The 16,287-nt window shown below is 27.1% G+C and overlaps 1 protein-coding gene across 1 annotated transcript in view; it reads right to left on the minus strand.

The window, feature by feature from the left end:
- LOC111628091 (mRNA-capping enzyme-like) overlaps window positions 1–16,287 on the minus strand; it is a gene marked incomplete at its 3' end in the record, with an annotated part of 85,622 nt that overhangs the window by 18,780 nt on the left and 50,555 nt on the right. Inside the window, exons 12-13 of the mRNA XM_023371811.1 lie at window positions 12,997–13,132; window positions 1,335–1,406 (exon numbers count right to left, since the gene is read on the minus strand). Of these exons, the coding sequence (XP_023227579.1) occupies window positions 1,335–1,406; window positions 12,997–13,132 (208 nt within the window). The remainder of the gene's footprint in view (window positions 1–1,334; window positions 1,407–12,996; window positions 13,133–16,287) is intronic.

The raw sequence follows: 16,287 nt of genomic DNA on the forward strand, positions 1-16,287 counted from the left end.
ATTAAGTTGTTAGTAATTTTTTGTGTGAGTTTATCATCTTGTCCTCCAGTTCTTCAGTAATTTCATGATAAGTGTCATTGAAAGAACCTGTATTTGTGCAGCAACTAGAGACAGTCAGTTAGCCAATATATTTTTCCATACTTAATGTTAAGAGTTAAATAAATGATGTATATAAAACAAAATTGGCCTATTAGATAATAAACATCTTGAATATTCAAATTATTCATTAATTCAATAAATGATTTTAATCTGAGATATCAGTTTTAAGAGATATAACATTCAGAAGAAAGTCAATCATATGAGAATTTCAAACTGTTGTTATGCATTTTCATCAGCTAATATTAATAAACTAAAAAAAGTGAAGTTCAATTATTTGCAATTGATTAACATAACAGATTTTTAATTTTATAATTCATAATATATTTAAATTCTTGATTTCAAATTAAAATATTTCTCTGTTATAAAATCTAAACAATTTCATTTTAATTACAAGAGTATTAGTATAATTTTATTTATGAGAATTTGATACAATGAGTGCTGACAAGTATTTACAAGAACAAAAAGAATGTTTTACACAAGTACAGCAAGACTGAAATTCCCAAATACTAGATATCTCATGTGTTCCAGTCTACACATTCATTCTTTCATGTTAGGTCTTCATTTGTTAGAGGTCTTGTTACCTGTTCTAATATGGCTGTGCAGTTTAATAATATAGATCTGTGTGTACATTATAGATCTGACTATCATCAATTAAAATTTAATTAATTAAAAAAACACTTTCATTCTATTTTATTTTATTTGTTTTTTGCTTATTTATTGTCTTAATTTTGTTTTCTTATCATTAAAGAAAGAAATTTCTCAAAATTTATTTTTTGCTTCTCTCATTTCTTATTAGTTCCTTTTCTATCAGATAACCCAATCAACGCTTTTCTTTAATTTATTTCATCTCATTTAAAATCATTGGTAATAGGTAAATAGATATTTTAGTACTTAATGTTATTGGGGAAACAATCATAAACAACATTAAATTACTAAAAATAAGGTAGAGTTACTAGATTATGTTGGTATGAGGATTCATATTTTGACCATAGAAAATAATGGTAATGTCATCCCTATTTATGAAAGATTGTCTGGAACAAGGCATGCTTGTAAATTGAAGTTACACTGTATATTCAATATATTTTAATTTATAACATTTAAAAAAATAAAATTATTTAAATCTTTAATAATTTGAATATAATTCAATAAATTTCTATATTAAAGATAAATGTAAACCCTAAATTTTTAAAATAAAAAAAAAATAAAAAAATACATTAAAAGTAATAAATACTTACTTCAAATTGTATAATATCATAAACCAAGTATCTGGGAACATCAATTCCATTTACTTTATCAATAATCATTTCCTAAAAAACATTATTATTAAATTATTTCTTATAAGAGTTTCTTCTATTATCTGAAAAAGTATTCACCTTTTGAAATTAATTTTTTATCATATTATGATTATATTAAAGAATAATAATTTATTTATTCAAAATATGCAAAAATAATTTAGAAAAATGAAAGAAAAGGAATCAAATTTAATAAATTAAAATTAAAAAGAAATATGAAATATATAAAATCTGGAGCAGGTTAATATTATTATTTCTTAACTTCACTCTTAAAAATTTTTCATTAAAATAAAAAAGACCATGCTAAATAAGAGATAAGTTAAAATAAGATTAAAATTTTTTAAGAATTCAATAAAAACAAACTGCAAATAAATACATTGCATGTGTGTGTTTTTATTTCTTTGTAATTAACTTTAAAATTTTTTTATATACAGTAGAACCTCGATTATCCAGACCTCTATTATCCGGATTGTTCAAAATAAACAAAAATTTTACGAATTTTCTGATTTGCACTTGGCGAATTACGACACTGTTTATGTATGTGATGGAATGCATAACTTTTTTGTTTCAACAACGTCTCATCCAGTGGTCGTAAACTCTTAAATATATTTTACGTAGTAATACAAATATAACTTGACATACATATTTATAAATAATTTATATTCAAATTACATCATTTCTATGACCAAGGGTGGCGTAAGGCATGGACAACGTGGGCCACCGCCTATGCCTCGCGATCCGAAGGGCCTCGCGCCTCAAAGGTTTATGCATTACTTAAAACTGCGAACCTCAACGAAAAAATTTTACTCATCATAAAACGATAAATAGTTTGTCAAATTTTTATTCATAAAAATGCAGTTTCAACTGCTTTTTATTTTATAAAATCTGTCTTCTTGCGCCACCAGAGGGCCTTTTAAACAATAGGTAGTCTGTTAGCACTGGTCAGTAGTAGTCCAAATTCAATACAAACATTTGTTTCTTGAAAATTTGATCATGATTTAAATACAGTATTTATTTTTAATATTATCGATATGTCATCGAAAAGAAAACGTGTTATATTATCATTAAAAGACAAATTAAAGTATTTGTTTCGATTATCCGAATTTTCCTTATCCGGACTACCTTCATCCCCAATTAGTCCGGATAATTGAGGTTCTACTGTATTTAGAAATGTTTTGTTATTTCATTGTTCAACTGTTTGAAACGTCTATACTTCTGAAGACAAACTGAAAAGTAACATGAAAATATTAAACTAATTCAATTAAAAACTTCTATGAAGAAAAAGTGCTTTAAGTGTGACTAACATTCAATCTCACATTGGTTATCATGTGAGATAAATGTTAATCAAAATAATTGCACAATTTTATCCAACTTCTCTTTTATCAATTGTAAAAATGATTTTTACAATTGCTCTCTAATCTATTAGGAATGTATCTATCTTACAAATTTCTGATGTTATTTTTTTTTTAGAATCATGACTTCTTCATTTTACTTGTAGTCATTTTGACAATAATATATCTTTATCCACTTACCATTCTATTTTGCTGTTGGCTGCAATTTGAAAAACTGTAGACATTAAATTCCCATTGTTATCTGTCTGTCTGACCCTCCTTAATCTCAAGAATGGAGTTAGACAGATGAAAGTCAAAACTAGATATGAAAAGCTTAGGGACAGGAGGTCCTGATTAACTATATATGAATTTCTGGTTTTTACCAGAAGTCATGTTATTTCAATTAAAAAATTTTCCCCTAAAAGGAGTTATTTATTACATCATATTTTCCTGAGAGGACTGTCATGATGGTCCTCTCAGAAAAATATGATGTACAGAAGCTAGACACTACTAATTTTGAGGTGAAAAGCATACATTTTAAATTAAATTAATTAAAAATATGTTTAAAAAATGCAGCCCAGCATTGTAATAAATACAAAGCAATAAATAATTGCTTGTTTCAATTTACTTTTTGTTATATATTGTTCTGTAATAGGTAAATGTACAATATCAATATATATATGTAATTTCAAATATATCTAGCTAATACTAATCATACGATATAATTATAATACACTTAATTATAAGTGTAACAATTAGCAATATTGAGGTCTATTATATTGTTGGTACAATATGAGGAAAATCTGACATAATCCAGACCAAATAAATCCCCTTGCCAATTAATTTAAAAATTAACTCATATTAGAAAGTTATGGAATAATGATTGAAAGAGAAGGTAATGCATCCTGAATAGCTGAAATCTCTCTTCAATTTGAAAAATAGGAATAATTCCACAAACAAAATAAAAAAACACATATCTCTGAACCTTACAAATAAAATTCCAGCGTAGTTTAATGCAGATAAAAAAACAAATGCTTTTGATCTACATAAGAGATCTTCTTCATCTGCATTAAACTATGCTAGAATTTTATTTGTAAAATTCAGAAGTTCGTTTTTTATGACATACTTTATTCCAGTCTTGCAGTGTTTGAACAAACAAAATATCGAAACAAATTTTCATAAAAAGATATTATCTTTGTTACAGTAAGCAGAAAACAAAATAACATTAATTTGATATTGTCTGTTCTTAGCATATGGTATAACCATATGCTAGATACAGCACATACAATTTCTATTTTGGACTAACTAAAAAATACAATAAAGTAAAAACATTTAGTGATAAATAATAAAAATTTTTCTCAGCAAATCAAAAGAGTACTATATAGTAGGCTATTGTTTTAAATTGGAGCATATCAATAAAATTGAAATAAATGATAGTCAAATTTTAATGTACTCAAATAATGCATTCCAGATATAAGCAAAAATTAAGACTTCGTAATATAAAATAATACAAAAAATTACATATAAATCATAGTTATTCTGTAATAAAACATAAAAGACATCACTGATAAAAGAAAGATAGGAGTATAATAATAATAATAATAATATAATAATAATCTTTATTTGTCGTATAAGGCTTTCGCCTGTTACAAGGGCGTTTTTTTTTTCTGAAAAAAACGCGTATTAATTTAACATTTCATATATTCTCTTCTTATCAACATATTTTACATTAATATTTTTTCACAATTATCATTTAATAAATTGTTTAACATAGTTATATAACATATAAATTGTGTTAGTATTGGCTCTATCAAAAGTCTTAAACATTTCTATCTCACTATTACAGTTAGCCAGCGGTCCCATCTGGAGCCTTTGTAATTTATCTTTTTCATTACAGCATTCACATATAATATGAATTCTAGACAAGATTTTGGTACATTTTGGACATTTACTTTGGTTATAGTCTATATATTTATCATTTATAATTATTCCATTTTTATTTAGCCTGATCTGTATAAAAAACTTTTTGATGTTAAATGCTAGATTTGTCAATAAATAATTATTATTTACTGGGTAATTTAAAATTGTTGCATACCAGTTTGTATTTTCCCGTTTTCGTATGTCTTCAATGTCTTGAACGATGGAGAGCTCCATAGCTCTGTATATTATTTCTTTACTATATTGCTCCCTATTATGTGTACCATCCAAAAACAATTTAATAGAGAATCCGTATTTATTTATTATCTTCGATAGCTGTATTATCCAACTTCGTCTTAAATCCGTTTCCCTTGATTTGTGATATAGCAAAAACAGTAATTTTGTTGTTATGTCTTCTGCCTTAATGATTTTTTGTAGAAACATTAAATATCTTTTTATTAATATAGTATTTAGTCTAAATCTATTTGTTTCTAATCTTAAAGCACTGCCCGGGATATTATATTCTAACTGGAATATCTTGCGTATAAATATATTCTGTATTTTTTCGAAATCATTAAATTTATCCATACTCCAAACTGGGGCCGCATAGCCCATTGAATTCATTACAAGTGAATTAAAAAGTCGAAAGTGTGTTCCCAAGTTCTTTAGTTTTGTCTTACAGAATAGACCAATTAAGTTATTTATTACAATTTTTGCTTTATTTATTGAATTTTTATAATGTTTCTCAAACGAAAGGTTTGGTGTAAATGTTATTCCTAAAAATTTTATTTCCTTAACTATCTTCACTTCTTCTTTATTAATAAAAAAGGACATGTGCTTTTTGGATACATTACTACCATTTCTGAATATCATTATTGTTGATTTATTTGGATTTATTTTAACTCTTAATTTTTCTAAGTACTCACAAATTTGTTGAATCTTTCTACGGAGCGCAGCTGCTGTAGGAGCTATTAACACAATGTCATCGGCATACGATATGGTATGTATTGTCTGATTTTCGATTTGAATACCATCTTCGTCTCTTTGAAAACAAGTGTTTAGGTCATACAGATAAAAATTGAAAAGATATGGGGACAACGGATCTCCTTGTAATAGTCCTCTGTAGGTAATAAACGGTGTCCAGATCTTGGTATCTTGTTTAATGAATGTCTTATATTTTCCAAACAGCAATCCTATCATTTTTATCAAAGGTTCATTTGCTCCACATCTCTTCATTTTACTTTGTAGGTCTGTAATGCTAATCATATCGTATGCTTTTTCAAGGTCTAAAAAAAAGGGCAAACATTTTATGTCTTTTCTTAAGCAACTGTATTTGAATTAGTGATAACAACACAAAGAGAGATGTCTGAGTACCACCTCCTTCCACAAACGCAAATTGCGTATCATTTCTATAATTATTAGCAGCTGTCCAATGGTTAAATTTATTAGCTAATACTGTAGTGAATACTTTCCGTAGACAAGACAGAAGAGCTATTGGTCTGTAATTGATTGGTTCCTGTTTGTTCCCTTGTTTAAATATCATGGTAAAAATGACTTCATTCCATTTGTCCGGTATTATATTATAACTGTAGAATTGATTGAATTGTCTGGTTAAATATCGAATGATTTCTAGTGGCAGCATTTTTATGAGTGAATTAGGTATTGTATCTGCTCCTGGTGTTGATTTATCTTTAAGTTTCTTAATACAATCCTGAAGTTCTTTCGTCTTAATTATTTCTTCTCGATGAATTTCTGGTCTTATCTTAGTTTCCATATATTTTTGACAAAAATTTTTTCGGTAGTTTTCTGAGAATTTATTGTAGTATTTCAGCCAATCATTATATCCTACTCTATCCTGTATGTCAAGACCGGACTTTCTTTTACGAAAATTGTTAATTATTCTCCAGAAAACTCTCGAATCTTTCGCTTCTGATAGTTTCTTACTGATATTTGAAAAATATAATTTCTTTTTGGCTTTTATTAAATTACTATACATTTTCTTATATTTTAGGTAATTCATTAGTGCTTTGCTGGTATTTGTTCGTCTGAAGACTTGTAAACTCTTTTGTTTTTTAATTTTGTAACTATAACATGTGTTGTTGTACCATTCGCATTTAAATATTTTTTCATTCTGTCGTATACAATTCTTGTACTTGTATTCTTCTAATTTAGTTGTCATATTCAAATAATTTTCTATTGGATCATTTTCTTTTTCCAAATTTAACATCTCCCCAATCATTTTATCAAACTCTTTTACCAATTTTCGTTTATTATAGGATGGTCTTAGTTCTAGATTAATAAGATGACTTTGTTCACAATTTTGTAATTTATTTCCTGTTTTTTGATATTTTATTAATTCCAACTGAATAGGAAAATGATCTGCCCGGTCATCCTCCAAAACATTCATAGAGTTACAGCACTTTAACATTTCTTCTGAACAAATAATATAGTCCACTATTGATTTCCCGTTTGGGGAAACAAAGGTAATTTCTGCAGGGGTATCTCCTATCATCCTACCGTTCAGAATTATTAATTGGTTATTATGAACAAAATCTAGAAGTATTTTGCCTTCTGTGTTTAAAACTTTGTCTTTGGATATTCTCTTATTGGCTATATTTTCAAACGTCTGAAAAAATACAGTATCAGTGGCTTCGCCAATACGTGCGTTTAGATCACCTCCTATTATCCATAATTGTGTTAGGCTAGACCATCTATCCAGAACTTTTTGCACTTCATTTAAAATTGATTTTTTCTCAATAGACGGTGGCATATATATTGCTACCATTCCCAAATACGTGCAAGACCATCTTCTTTTAATTTTATTCTCTAATTTTATTATAACAGCAATAATATATTGCGATGTATATTGGAGAAATATTTCACCTAATCTCTTCTTAATAAGTAATAGAATTCCACATGACGGCCGACCAAATCTATTTTTGCGTTGAGCATTGCTAATTATTACACTATTATCTTGTTCTAGATATTTTATTTCTATATCACTAAATTTTAGAATCCAGGTTTCTAAAAATCCAATTATTTCATTTGAGTCCAGGAATTTTCTCATCGAGGTTTTAAATAATTTCCCTCTTAATCCTTGAATATTCCAAAAACTTATCGTCATATTATTTTTTTCTCTTTTTGAAATTTCTACTTTTTCCTCATTCAAATCATTGTCTTTGACTATCAAATTATCATCACTCATTTTTCTATTATTATTCTCCATATTTTCAATCATTCTCATTTTTTTCTGCATTGTTTTTAAATTTTGATTTTTTTCTTCTAATCTTACATTATATTTATCTCTAAAAAATGATTTAGCTAAAATTATTTCTTTCGTATTCAAATCGTTTATTGATTATTTTTTCTATTTCCTAATTGAATAAGACCCTCAATTTCTACACAATTAAGTTCTAAGTTTTCTTTTATAAATTTTTTCAACTCTTCTATATATTCCGAGGTTTTGAATGGAAAATTAAATATTATTACATTCTTCTTAGTCGTTTCGTTTAACNTCCAATGGTTAAATTTATTAGCTAATACTGCAGTGAATACTTTCCGTAGACAAGACAGAAGAGCTATTGGTCTGTAATTGATTGGTTCCTGTTTGTTCCCTTGTTTAAATATCATGGTAAAAATGACTTCATTCCATTTGTCCGGTATTATACTATAACTGTAGAAATTGATTGAATTGTCTGGTTAAATATCGAATGATTTCTAGTGGCAGCATTTTTATAAGTGAATTAGGTATTGTATCTGCTCCTGGTGTTGATTTATCTTTAAGTTTGTTAATACAGTACTGAAGTTCTTCCATCTTAATTATCTCTTCTCGATGAATTTCTGGTCTTATCTTAGTTTCCATGTATTTTTGACAAAAATTTTTTCTGTAGTTTTCTGAGAATTTATTGTAGTATTTCAGCCAATCATTATATCCTACTCCAGCCTATATGTCAAGACCAGACTTTCTTTTACGAAAATTGTTAATTATTCTCCAGAAAACTCTCGAGTCTTTCGCTTCTGATAATTTCTTACTGATATTTGAAAAATATAATTTCTTTTTGGCTTTTATTAAATTACTATACATTTTCTTATATTTTAGGTAATTCATTAGTGCTTTGCTGGTATTTGTTCGTCTGAAGACTTGTAAACTCTTTTGTTTTTTAATTTTGTAACTATAACATGTATTGTTGTACCATTCGCATTTAAATATTTTTTCATTCTGTCATATACAATTCTTGTACTTGTATTCTTCTAATTTAGTTGTCATATTCAAATAATTTTCTATTGGATCATTTTCTTTTTCCAAATTTAACATCTCCCCAATCATTTTATCAAACTCTTTTACCAATTTTCGTTTATTATAGGATGGTCTTAGTTCTAGATTAATAAGATGACTTTGTTCACAATTTTGTAATTTATTTCCTGTTTTTTGATATTTTATTAATTCCAACTGAACAGGAAAATGATCTGCCCAGTCATCCTCCAAAACATTCATAGAGTTACAGCACTTTAACATTTCTTCTGAACAAATAATATAGTCCACTATTGATTTCCCGTTTGGGGAAACAAAGGTAATTTCTGCAGGGGTATCTCCTATCATCCTACCGTTCAGAATTATTAATTGGTTATTATGAACAAAATCTAGAAGTATTTTGCCTTCTGTGTTTAAAACTTTGTCTTTGGATATTCTCTTATTGGCTATATTTTCAAACGTCTGAAAAAATACAGTATCAGTGGCTTCGCCAATACGTGCGTTTAGATCACCTCCTATTATCCATAATTGTGTTAGGCTAGACCATCTATCCAGAACTTTTTGCACTTCATTTAAAATTGATTTTTTCTCAATAGACGGTGGCATATATATTGCTACCATTCCCAAATACGTGCAAGACCATCTTCTTTTAATTTTATTCTCTAATTTTATTATAACAGCAATAATATATTGCGATGTATATTGGAGAAATATTTCACCTAATCTCTTCTTAATAAGTAATAGAATTCCACATGACGGCCGACCAAATCTATTTTTGCGTTGAGCATTGCTAATTATTACACTATTATCTTGTTCTAGATATTTTATTTCTATATCACTAAATTTTAGAATCCAGGTTTCTAAAAATCCAATTATTTCATTTGAGTCCAGGAATTTTCTCATCGAGGTTTTGAATAATTTTCCTCTTAATCCTTGAATATTCCAAAAACTTATCGTTACATTATTTTTTTCTCTTTTTGAAATTTCTACTTTTTCCTCATTCAAATCATTATCTTTGACTATTAAATTATCATCACTCATTTTTCTATTATTTTTCTTCATATTTTCAATCATTCTCATTTTTTCCTGCATTGTTTTTAAATTTTGATTTATTTTTTCTAATCTTACATTATATTTATCTCTAAAAAATGATTTAGCTGAATTATTTCTTTCGTATTCAAATCGTATGTGTACATTGTATTATCTTTTAAGAAATAATCATCTCTTATTTTTATCTTTTTGTCATTTGATTTCTCCAGTTTAATATGTTTTAATAGTAACTTTTTCCTAATTCTAGATCTCGGACATAAGTCAGTTGATATTATTATTTTTTTCTTTTCATCCATCAATTTCGATCTTGTGGTCCAGAATTTACCAAGAATTAAGTTTCTATCTTTCACCGATTCAGTTATAACCTTAAATACTTGATTATTTTTTCTATTTCCTAATTGAATAAGACCCTCAATTTCTACACAATTAAGTTCTAAGTTTTCTTTTATAAATTTTTTCAACTCTTCTACATATTCCGAGGTTTTGAATGGAAAATTAAATATTATTAGATTCTTCTTAGTCGTTTCGTTTAACATTTTATCAATTTCAAAATCCACCATACCTTTTAGCTTGCTATGCGAGTCCATTCTTTCTTCTAATATACGTAGTTTTTTGTACATGTCCTTCATCTCTTCTTTTATCTTTAAATTTTCTTCATTCATACGGTTAATTTCAGCTCTCATAGAACGGATTTCGACGTTTAGACGATCAAATTTGTCTTGGATTAATTCATAAACTGATTTCAGTGAGTATTCAGGTTCAACAGTCTTTGTTCGTAAATCTTCTTCCGGTTCAAAAAAATCTTTTATTGTACCATACCTTGAGATATCAGTATTGTTCTTGGATTGTTCCTCAATTAAGTATTCTTCTCCTGACATTTCGCTTGTCTGAGTATTTTCCTCTATATCTCTTGTATACTGTCTACGTGGTCTTCCTCGTCCCCTTTTTTGCATACCTGCTTGACTTGGTAATGGAGGAGATCGAGGAAAAGGTCCGGGATTTAACTCAATACCAGCAATCATTAGTAGAATTAGAATTATTATTCGAGTTAATAAAACATTTAAACTACATATTTCAGTTCTAAACTTATTATTTTGTTGTAAAAATTCCATGTCTAACGTCGCCACAACAGCTCAGCAAAAAAGTCACCAACACCTCCGCAGGCTAGACACGCCCCCCCGAAAGATAGGAGTAACTGGTTCACTATTATCCTTGAATTATTTGGAAGGTCTTCAGATTTATTTTAAAATATGAAAAGGAGAATTGACTATCTTAGTTGATATTCCTGTCTTACTGAACTTGATGTAAAATTGCAAAACTGTGTTCACTTCTCTTTTAATAAACTATTCACAAGATCAATGTTGCTTTTGCAATTATCTTTCAATTGCAACCAAACTTTCATGCAAGTCATGGATTTCTACAGACTACAAAACAGACTCTTGGTTTTGTTGTTGCTATTTCTGAACTAATTGTGTAGGCAAATATTCCAATTTCTCATCATGGTTCTCTAACAATCCAGTTGCATCATCAAGCTCAATGTTTAGTTAAACCTCACATCAGTTAATGAAAACAGAGTAAAAGATAAAGAAATACAGAAGATTGGATTTTAATTTAATTTTGATTCTTTTAGAAAAATATAACTTTTCTATTGATGAAAACTATCTATCTTATTTTCTGTTTCTTTTTATAAAAGTGTTATTTGTATTCTTTGTTTATTTGAATAAATGTATTAAGAATATTGTCATTAATTCTTGTAATATAAATATAAACATCCAATAGCCTGATTTTTAGATTAATGCCAAACAACTGCAGAGTTACATGTCAAATAATTATTAGCATTATTATAAAATGATGTAATCTGGCAACTGGTTGGCATTAATTTCTATAATATATAGTTGAAATAAAAAAAAATTATAAAATTTAGGAGAAGCAGTTTGAACAATTAATTGTTTACCAGTTGATTACATAACAAATACTGATTTATAGCTATAACATTTATATAATAATAGAATGGAGGTAGTGCTAGTTCTTAAATTATTCAGAGAATTTCTTATTACTAGCATATTTTAAAAAAAATCATTAAAACAATAGTTAGTTTACATATTTATGCAGTATACAATATGTTTTAATCTTGCAATCAGAGTTTTAGCCAGCTGTCAAATGAGAAAGAGAAGCAAATCAAGTTGTGTAATCAAAACATCTCATTTCATTGTAAGTTTGTAAAAATGACTCTTGAGAGTCTCTTGGTTATTTATTTTTTTCAATTCTCAATTAACTTTACAAAATAAACTATCATCATGTAAAAAGTAGAAGCTAGAAAAAAAGATGAACTCCATACTCCAGATGTTAGTTCTACTGTTCCACCCCCTGCAAACTTTCATTAATAAAAATTCATAAAACCAAATTGAAAATTCCTATTGGTTGAACAGCTTTCTAAATTTTTACATTTAATAACTAGTAACTTAAGAAAAAAAACTTCTGCAAATTAATCAAATAGATACTTATGATTTAGTTTGTGAGTATAAACAGTTTTTATATTTTCCTCTCTCTTTCTCTCTCCATTAAAAACTTATTTCTGTTAATAAAAACTGATTCTAATGAACCAAAGTTTCATCATAAGTATCTCCTGACATGATCTTGTAGTGAAAATGCAATTACTAATCAAAAAAACCTATAATTTTTCATAATGCTGAACTGTGGAAGGTGTTTTATTGTAAAGATATGTCTTATAAATGTATAAATTTTTTCTCAAAAGTAAAAAAAAAAAAAAAAAAAACATGCAACCTTAGACATCATATAACTTTAAAAACAAAAGTAACATTCAATAACTATTTGAAAACAAAAGATAATATTTTTATGATATTGCTTCATGCAACTAATTTAAAAATAATTTATTATTATAAACTTATATTAAAATAAATAAAAAGCTTTTATTATAAACTTAACAATTTATAATTTTCTACTTTTTTTGAACCTATTTGTCAGTTCTTTTGTCAGGTTTGAAAAAATAGAAGATAAAAAGGAAAGTGAGTGGAAAAAAAATTTTAGTACTTACCCCATCAAGAAGTGTATTGAGAATATGATTATCAGGATTTTTTCTTTGGGGAAAATACAACCCAGACACTTGAAAAACTGCATTATCACGATCTATAAAAAATACTTGATTTTTTCCATCAATCAACATCATGTACCTGTAAGATTTGATTATTATTATTATTATTATTATTATTAAGAAGCAAGATTAAAAATATGCTTCAATATAAATTCATAAAAAAATATAATTTGAATAATAAATATACACATATACACAATGCATATAATATAGAAAAAATAAAATAACCAATTTATTAATGTTTATAAAAAATATGATTATATGCAATAATAGATTATGCATTTCATTTTTATTTGAAATTTTTGGACTAAATGAAAATCAATGGATTTATGTTTTATTTTATATAAATACTTTGTGGTAGTAAAAGTTGTTATTATTTTCTTTAATTACATATATTTTCTTCTTGTGTTTATAGAGTAAAAATTAACCAAAAGCAATTAAATATAATTTTCCCTCCTCAAAAAAATATTTCACTGACTTGAAAATTAGTACATTGTGATAAAAATCAAACATTTTTACTAGTAATAAGAGTTTAATGAACAAGTACTTTCAATCCTTGTAGGACTGTCTTCAGATTACACAAAGATGAAAACTTTTCATTGTGATTTCAATCATTGTGTCACCTGAATATGATGTTGTGAGAATCAAAAGTATTAGAGTTGATCATAAAGTAAGTAAACGACAAAAATTGCAGATTGACATAAACAACTTTAATCAAAGTAAGTGCCATAGTTAAGACATTTTTCCATCAGGCAGTAGATGCCACGCTCAAAAAAGTTGCTGCAACAGCCAGTTCACTACCACATTCTTCACCTCGCTGTCCAACTGAAACCAGCACTTCTTCAAACCTTTCTCTAATGGATCAAACATGCTGCAGTTACAGGGGCTGAGGTCAGAACTATATGTGTTGATTCTGTTGAATGAAGTCGTCAACTATTTGAACAATTCCAAAATTCCTGGTCACCACTAATGGCTGACTGGAGCAAGGATTATCCTTTGTCGATTAACAACCCCCTACAAACTTCCTACACCAGTTGAAAATGGCAGTGTGTGAAAGGCTGTCTGCTCCATAAACCTCCTTCATTCTCCCAAAAATGATGGCTGGCTTTAAGCCTTCTGCTGCCAAAAACTGTATTACAGCTCATTGGGCACCTCTGGAGGAGTCCTTGTTGGTTTGGTCATCTGTGGATCAAACCAAAATCTGTAATGAAGTGTTGCCCTATGATTATAGTTCGACATGTACCACAGCTTCTTATATGCAGTTTTGCCAACACTATCTTCAGCAGTGTTGCTAACAAAAAATAAATCTACTTATTTTATGATCAATCCTAATACTTGTTCATGAAACTCTTATTACTGGTAAAAAAGTTTGATTTTTATCACAATATAGTAACCAGTTTGTTTGCTATATATCACTATTACTTTCCTAGCTGTTATAACATGGAAAAGTATTATAATTATGTCAAATTTGATCCTCCTGGGTTTTTGTAAATATCAATGTTTTTAAATCCCTGAACCAAAAAAGTAAACAAAAAATAACTGTACCTGGTGTGTGTATGTTCTGGCATTTATTTCATTTAACATCTCAGAAGTGGATAAAGATTAAGAAAGAAATTTGATATGGCAAGTTGTATATAAGGGACACTGATGCTATTAAAGTTTGGTGGTTAAAGGTCAAGTGGATGGGGAGATAGAAAGGGGACATGTGTTGTATCTTGTGTGGTCTGACTTACAAGGGAACTGTCGGAGTGGCATCTAATAAATTTTAATAAAATTTAGTTAATAGTTACGTTAAAAGTATACAAACTCTATATTAAATTTGTAGTATTCACTAAAAGAGTTAATCAGAGNATTAATAATATAAAAGTTACTTTTTTTTTAATAACATCTTATAACAGATGACACCATACACAATTTTAACTTTGTGCTAATGTGTCTTAATATTTCTTAAACATAAATATTTTTCACTGAGAAAGTTATACAACTCATTGCTGGATTTTTTTTCTTTTCTTTTAAAATAGATGAATGTAATGTTATTTAATTCAATGAAAGTTAAAAATTAAATTTCAAAATTATATAATTTTATAGCAGTGAAACAATAAAATAAATTATTTTTCTTTAATAAAATGTCTTATTTATTTTAGACTTATATAGTTCTGAAATTAAAAAAAAAAAATATCTTCCTCTAATCATAAATTTTAACCAATTAAAAAATTTCTGTTTGCAAAAGTAATCTTTCAAAAATTGAAAATGATAATTTATTAGTAAGAACACTCAATTAATAACAGTTAAAAACATTAAATAGATGACATTTAATCCTTTTTTTAAATCATTATGCTACTTTATGATTTTTCAAGTACAAATGCAATCTTTCAAACAAGTACTTGAGCACCCAAATATGAAACAAGAATCTCACATTCAGCACTAATCTGAACTAAGCATACAGTTCTCTACAACAAATAGAGCCCAGTGATCAACTGCCAACTCCATGCTATTGTATATTATGGATTTTAAAATTATTTTCTAGTTAATTGTTTTTCTGAATTTATTTTAAGCATTTATTATTATATTGTCATTATTACACATTATTATTATTTGATAAAATAAATAAAAAATATGATTAAAAATGTTTGGTAGGCATTTTACACAAAAAAATTTAAAAGATTCCCTCTCAGTATTCCATTTTCTCACTTTGCTTATTTCTACAATTATATCTACAATGAAATGTAGTAGAAAACAATGTTTTAATGTTTGTAATGGTATCTTTTAAACTGCATATCAGCAAGTACCATGTTTTCAATGGCTGCTTTGGAAATACAGGATCTACAGTGAGGCAATTATGCAAAGGATTTATTTTCAATTTCAGCATGTTTCTGTGTAGTTATACACTGTTATATTTATATGCATAAAAATATGGTAATTCTAAGATTTTTAGATTTATCAAGTCACTATCCTGAATAATTTACTTGTTCTATACTTTTTTAAAACTTGTTTTCAATATTCCTAATTGATACTTGTAGAAAAATTTTCATGATAACAAAATACCTTGAAAATAACAAGAGATAATTGTCTACTTTAAAATATATATAATTTAAAAATTTTAATTTATAAATGACAGATCTTAATTAAATCATATTTGAAAATTTGTAAAATTTAGATTTTGATTGTACTAATGATTCTGGTAAATTATTTTCATAAACTTACAAAAAAATAAAGATATGTTTCAGAAAAATA

This window comes from Centruroides sculpturatus, unplaced genomic scaffold (assembly GCF_000671375.1).
Source record: "Centruroides sculpturatus isolate CEXI.00-Female unplaced genomic scaffold, Cexi_2.0 scaffold432, whole genome shotgun sequence".
In the NCBI taxonomy this organism is placed as follows: domain Eukaryota; kingdom Metazoa; phylum Arthropoda; class Arachnida; order Scorpiones; family Buthidae; genus Centruroides; species Centruroides sculpturatus.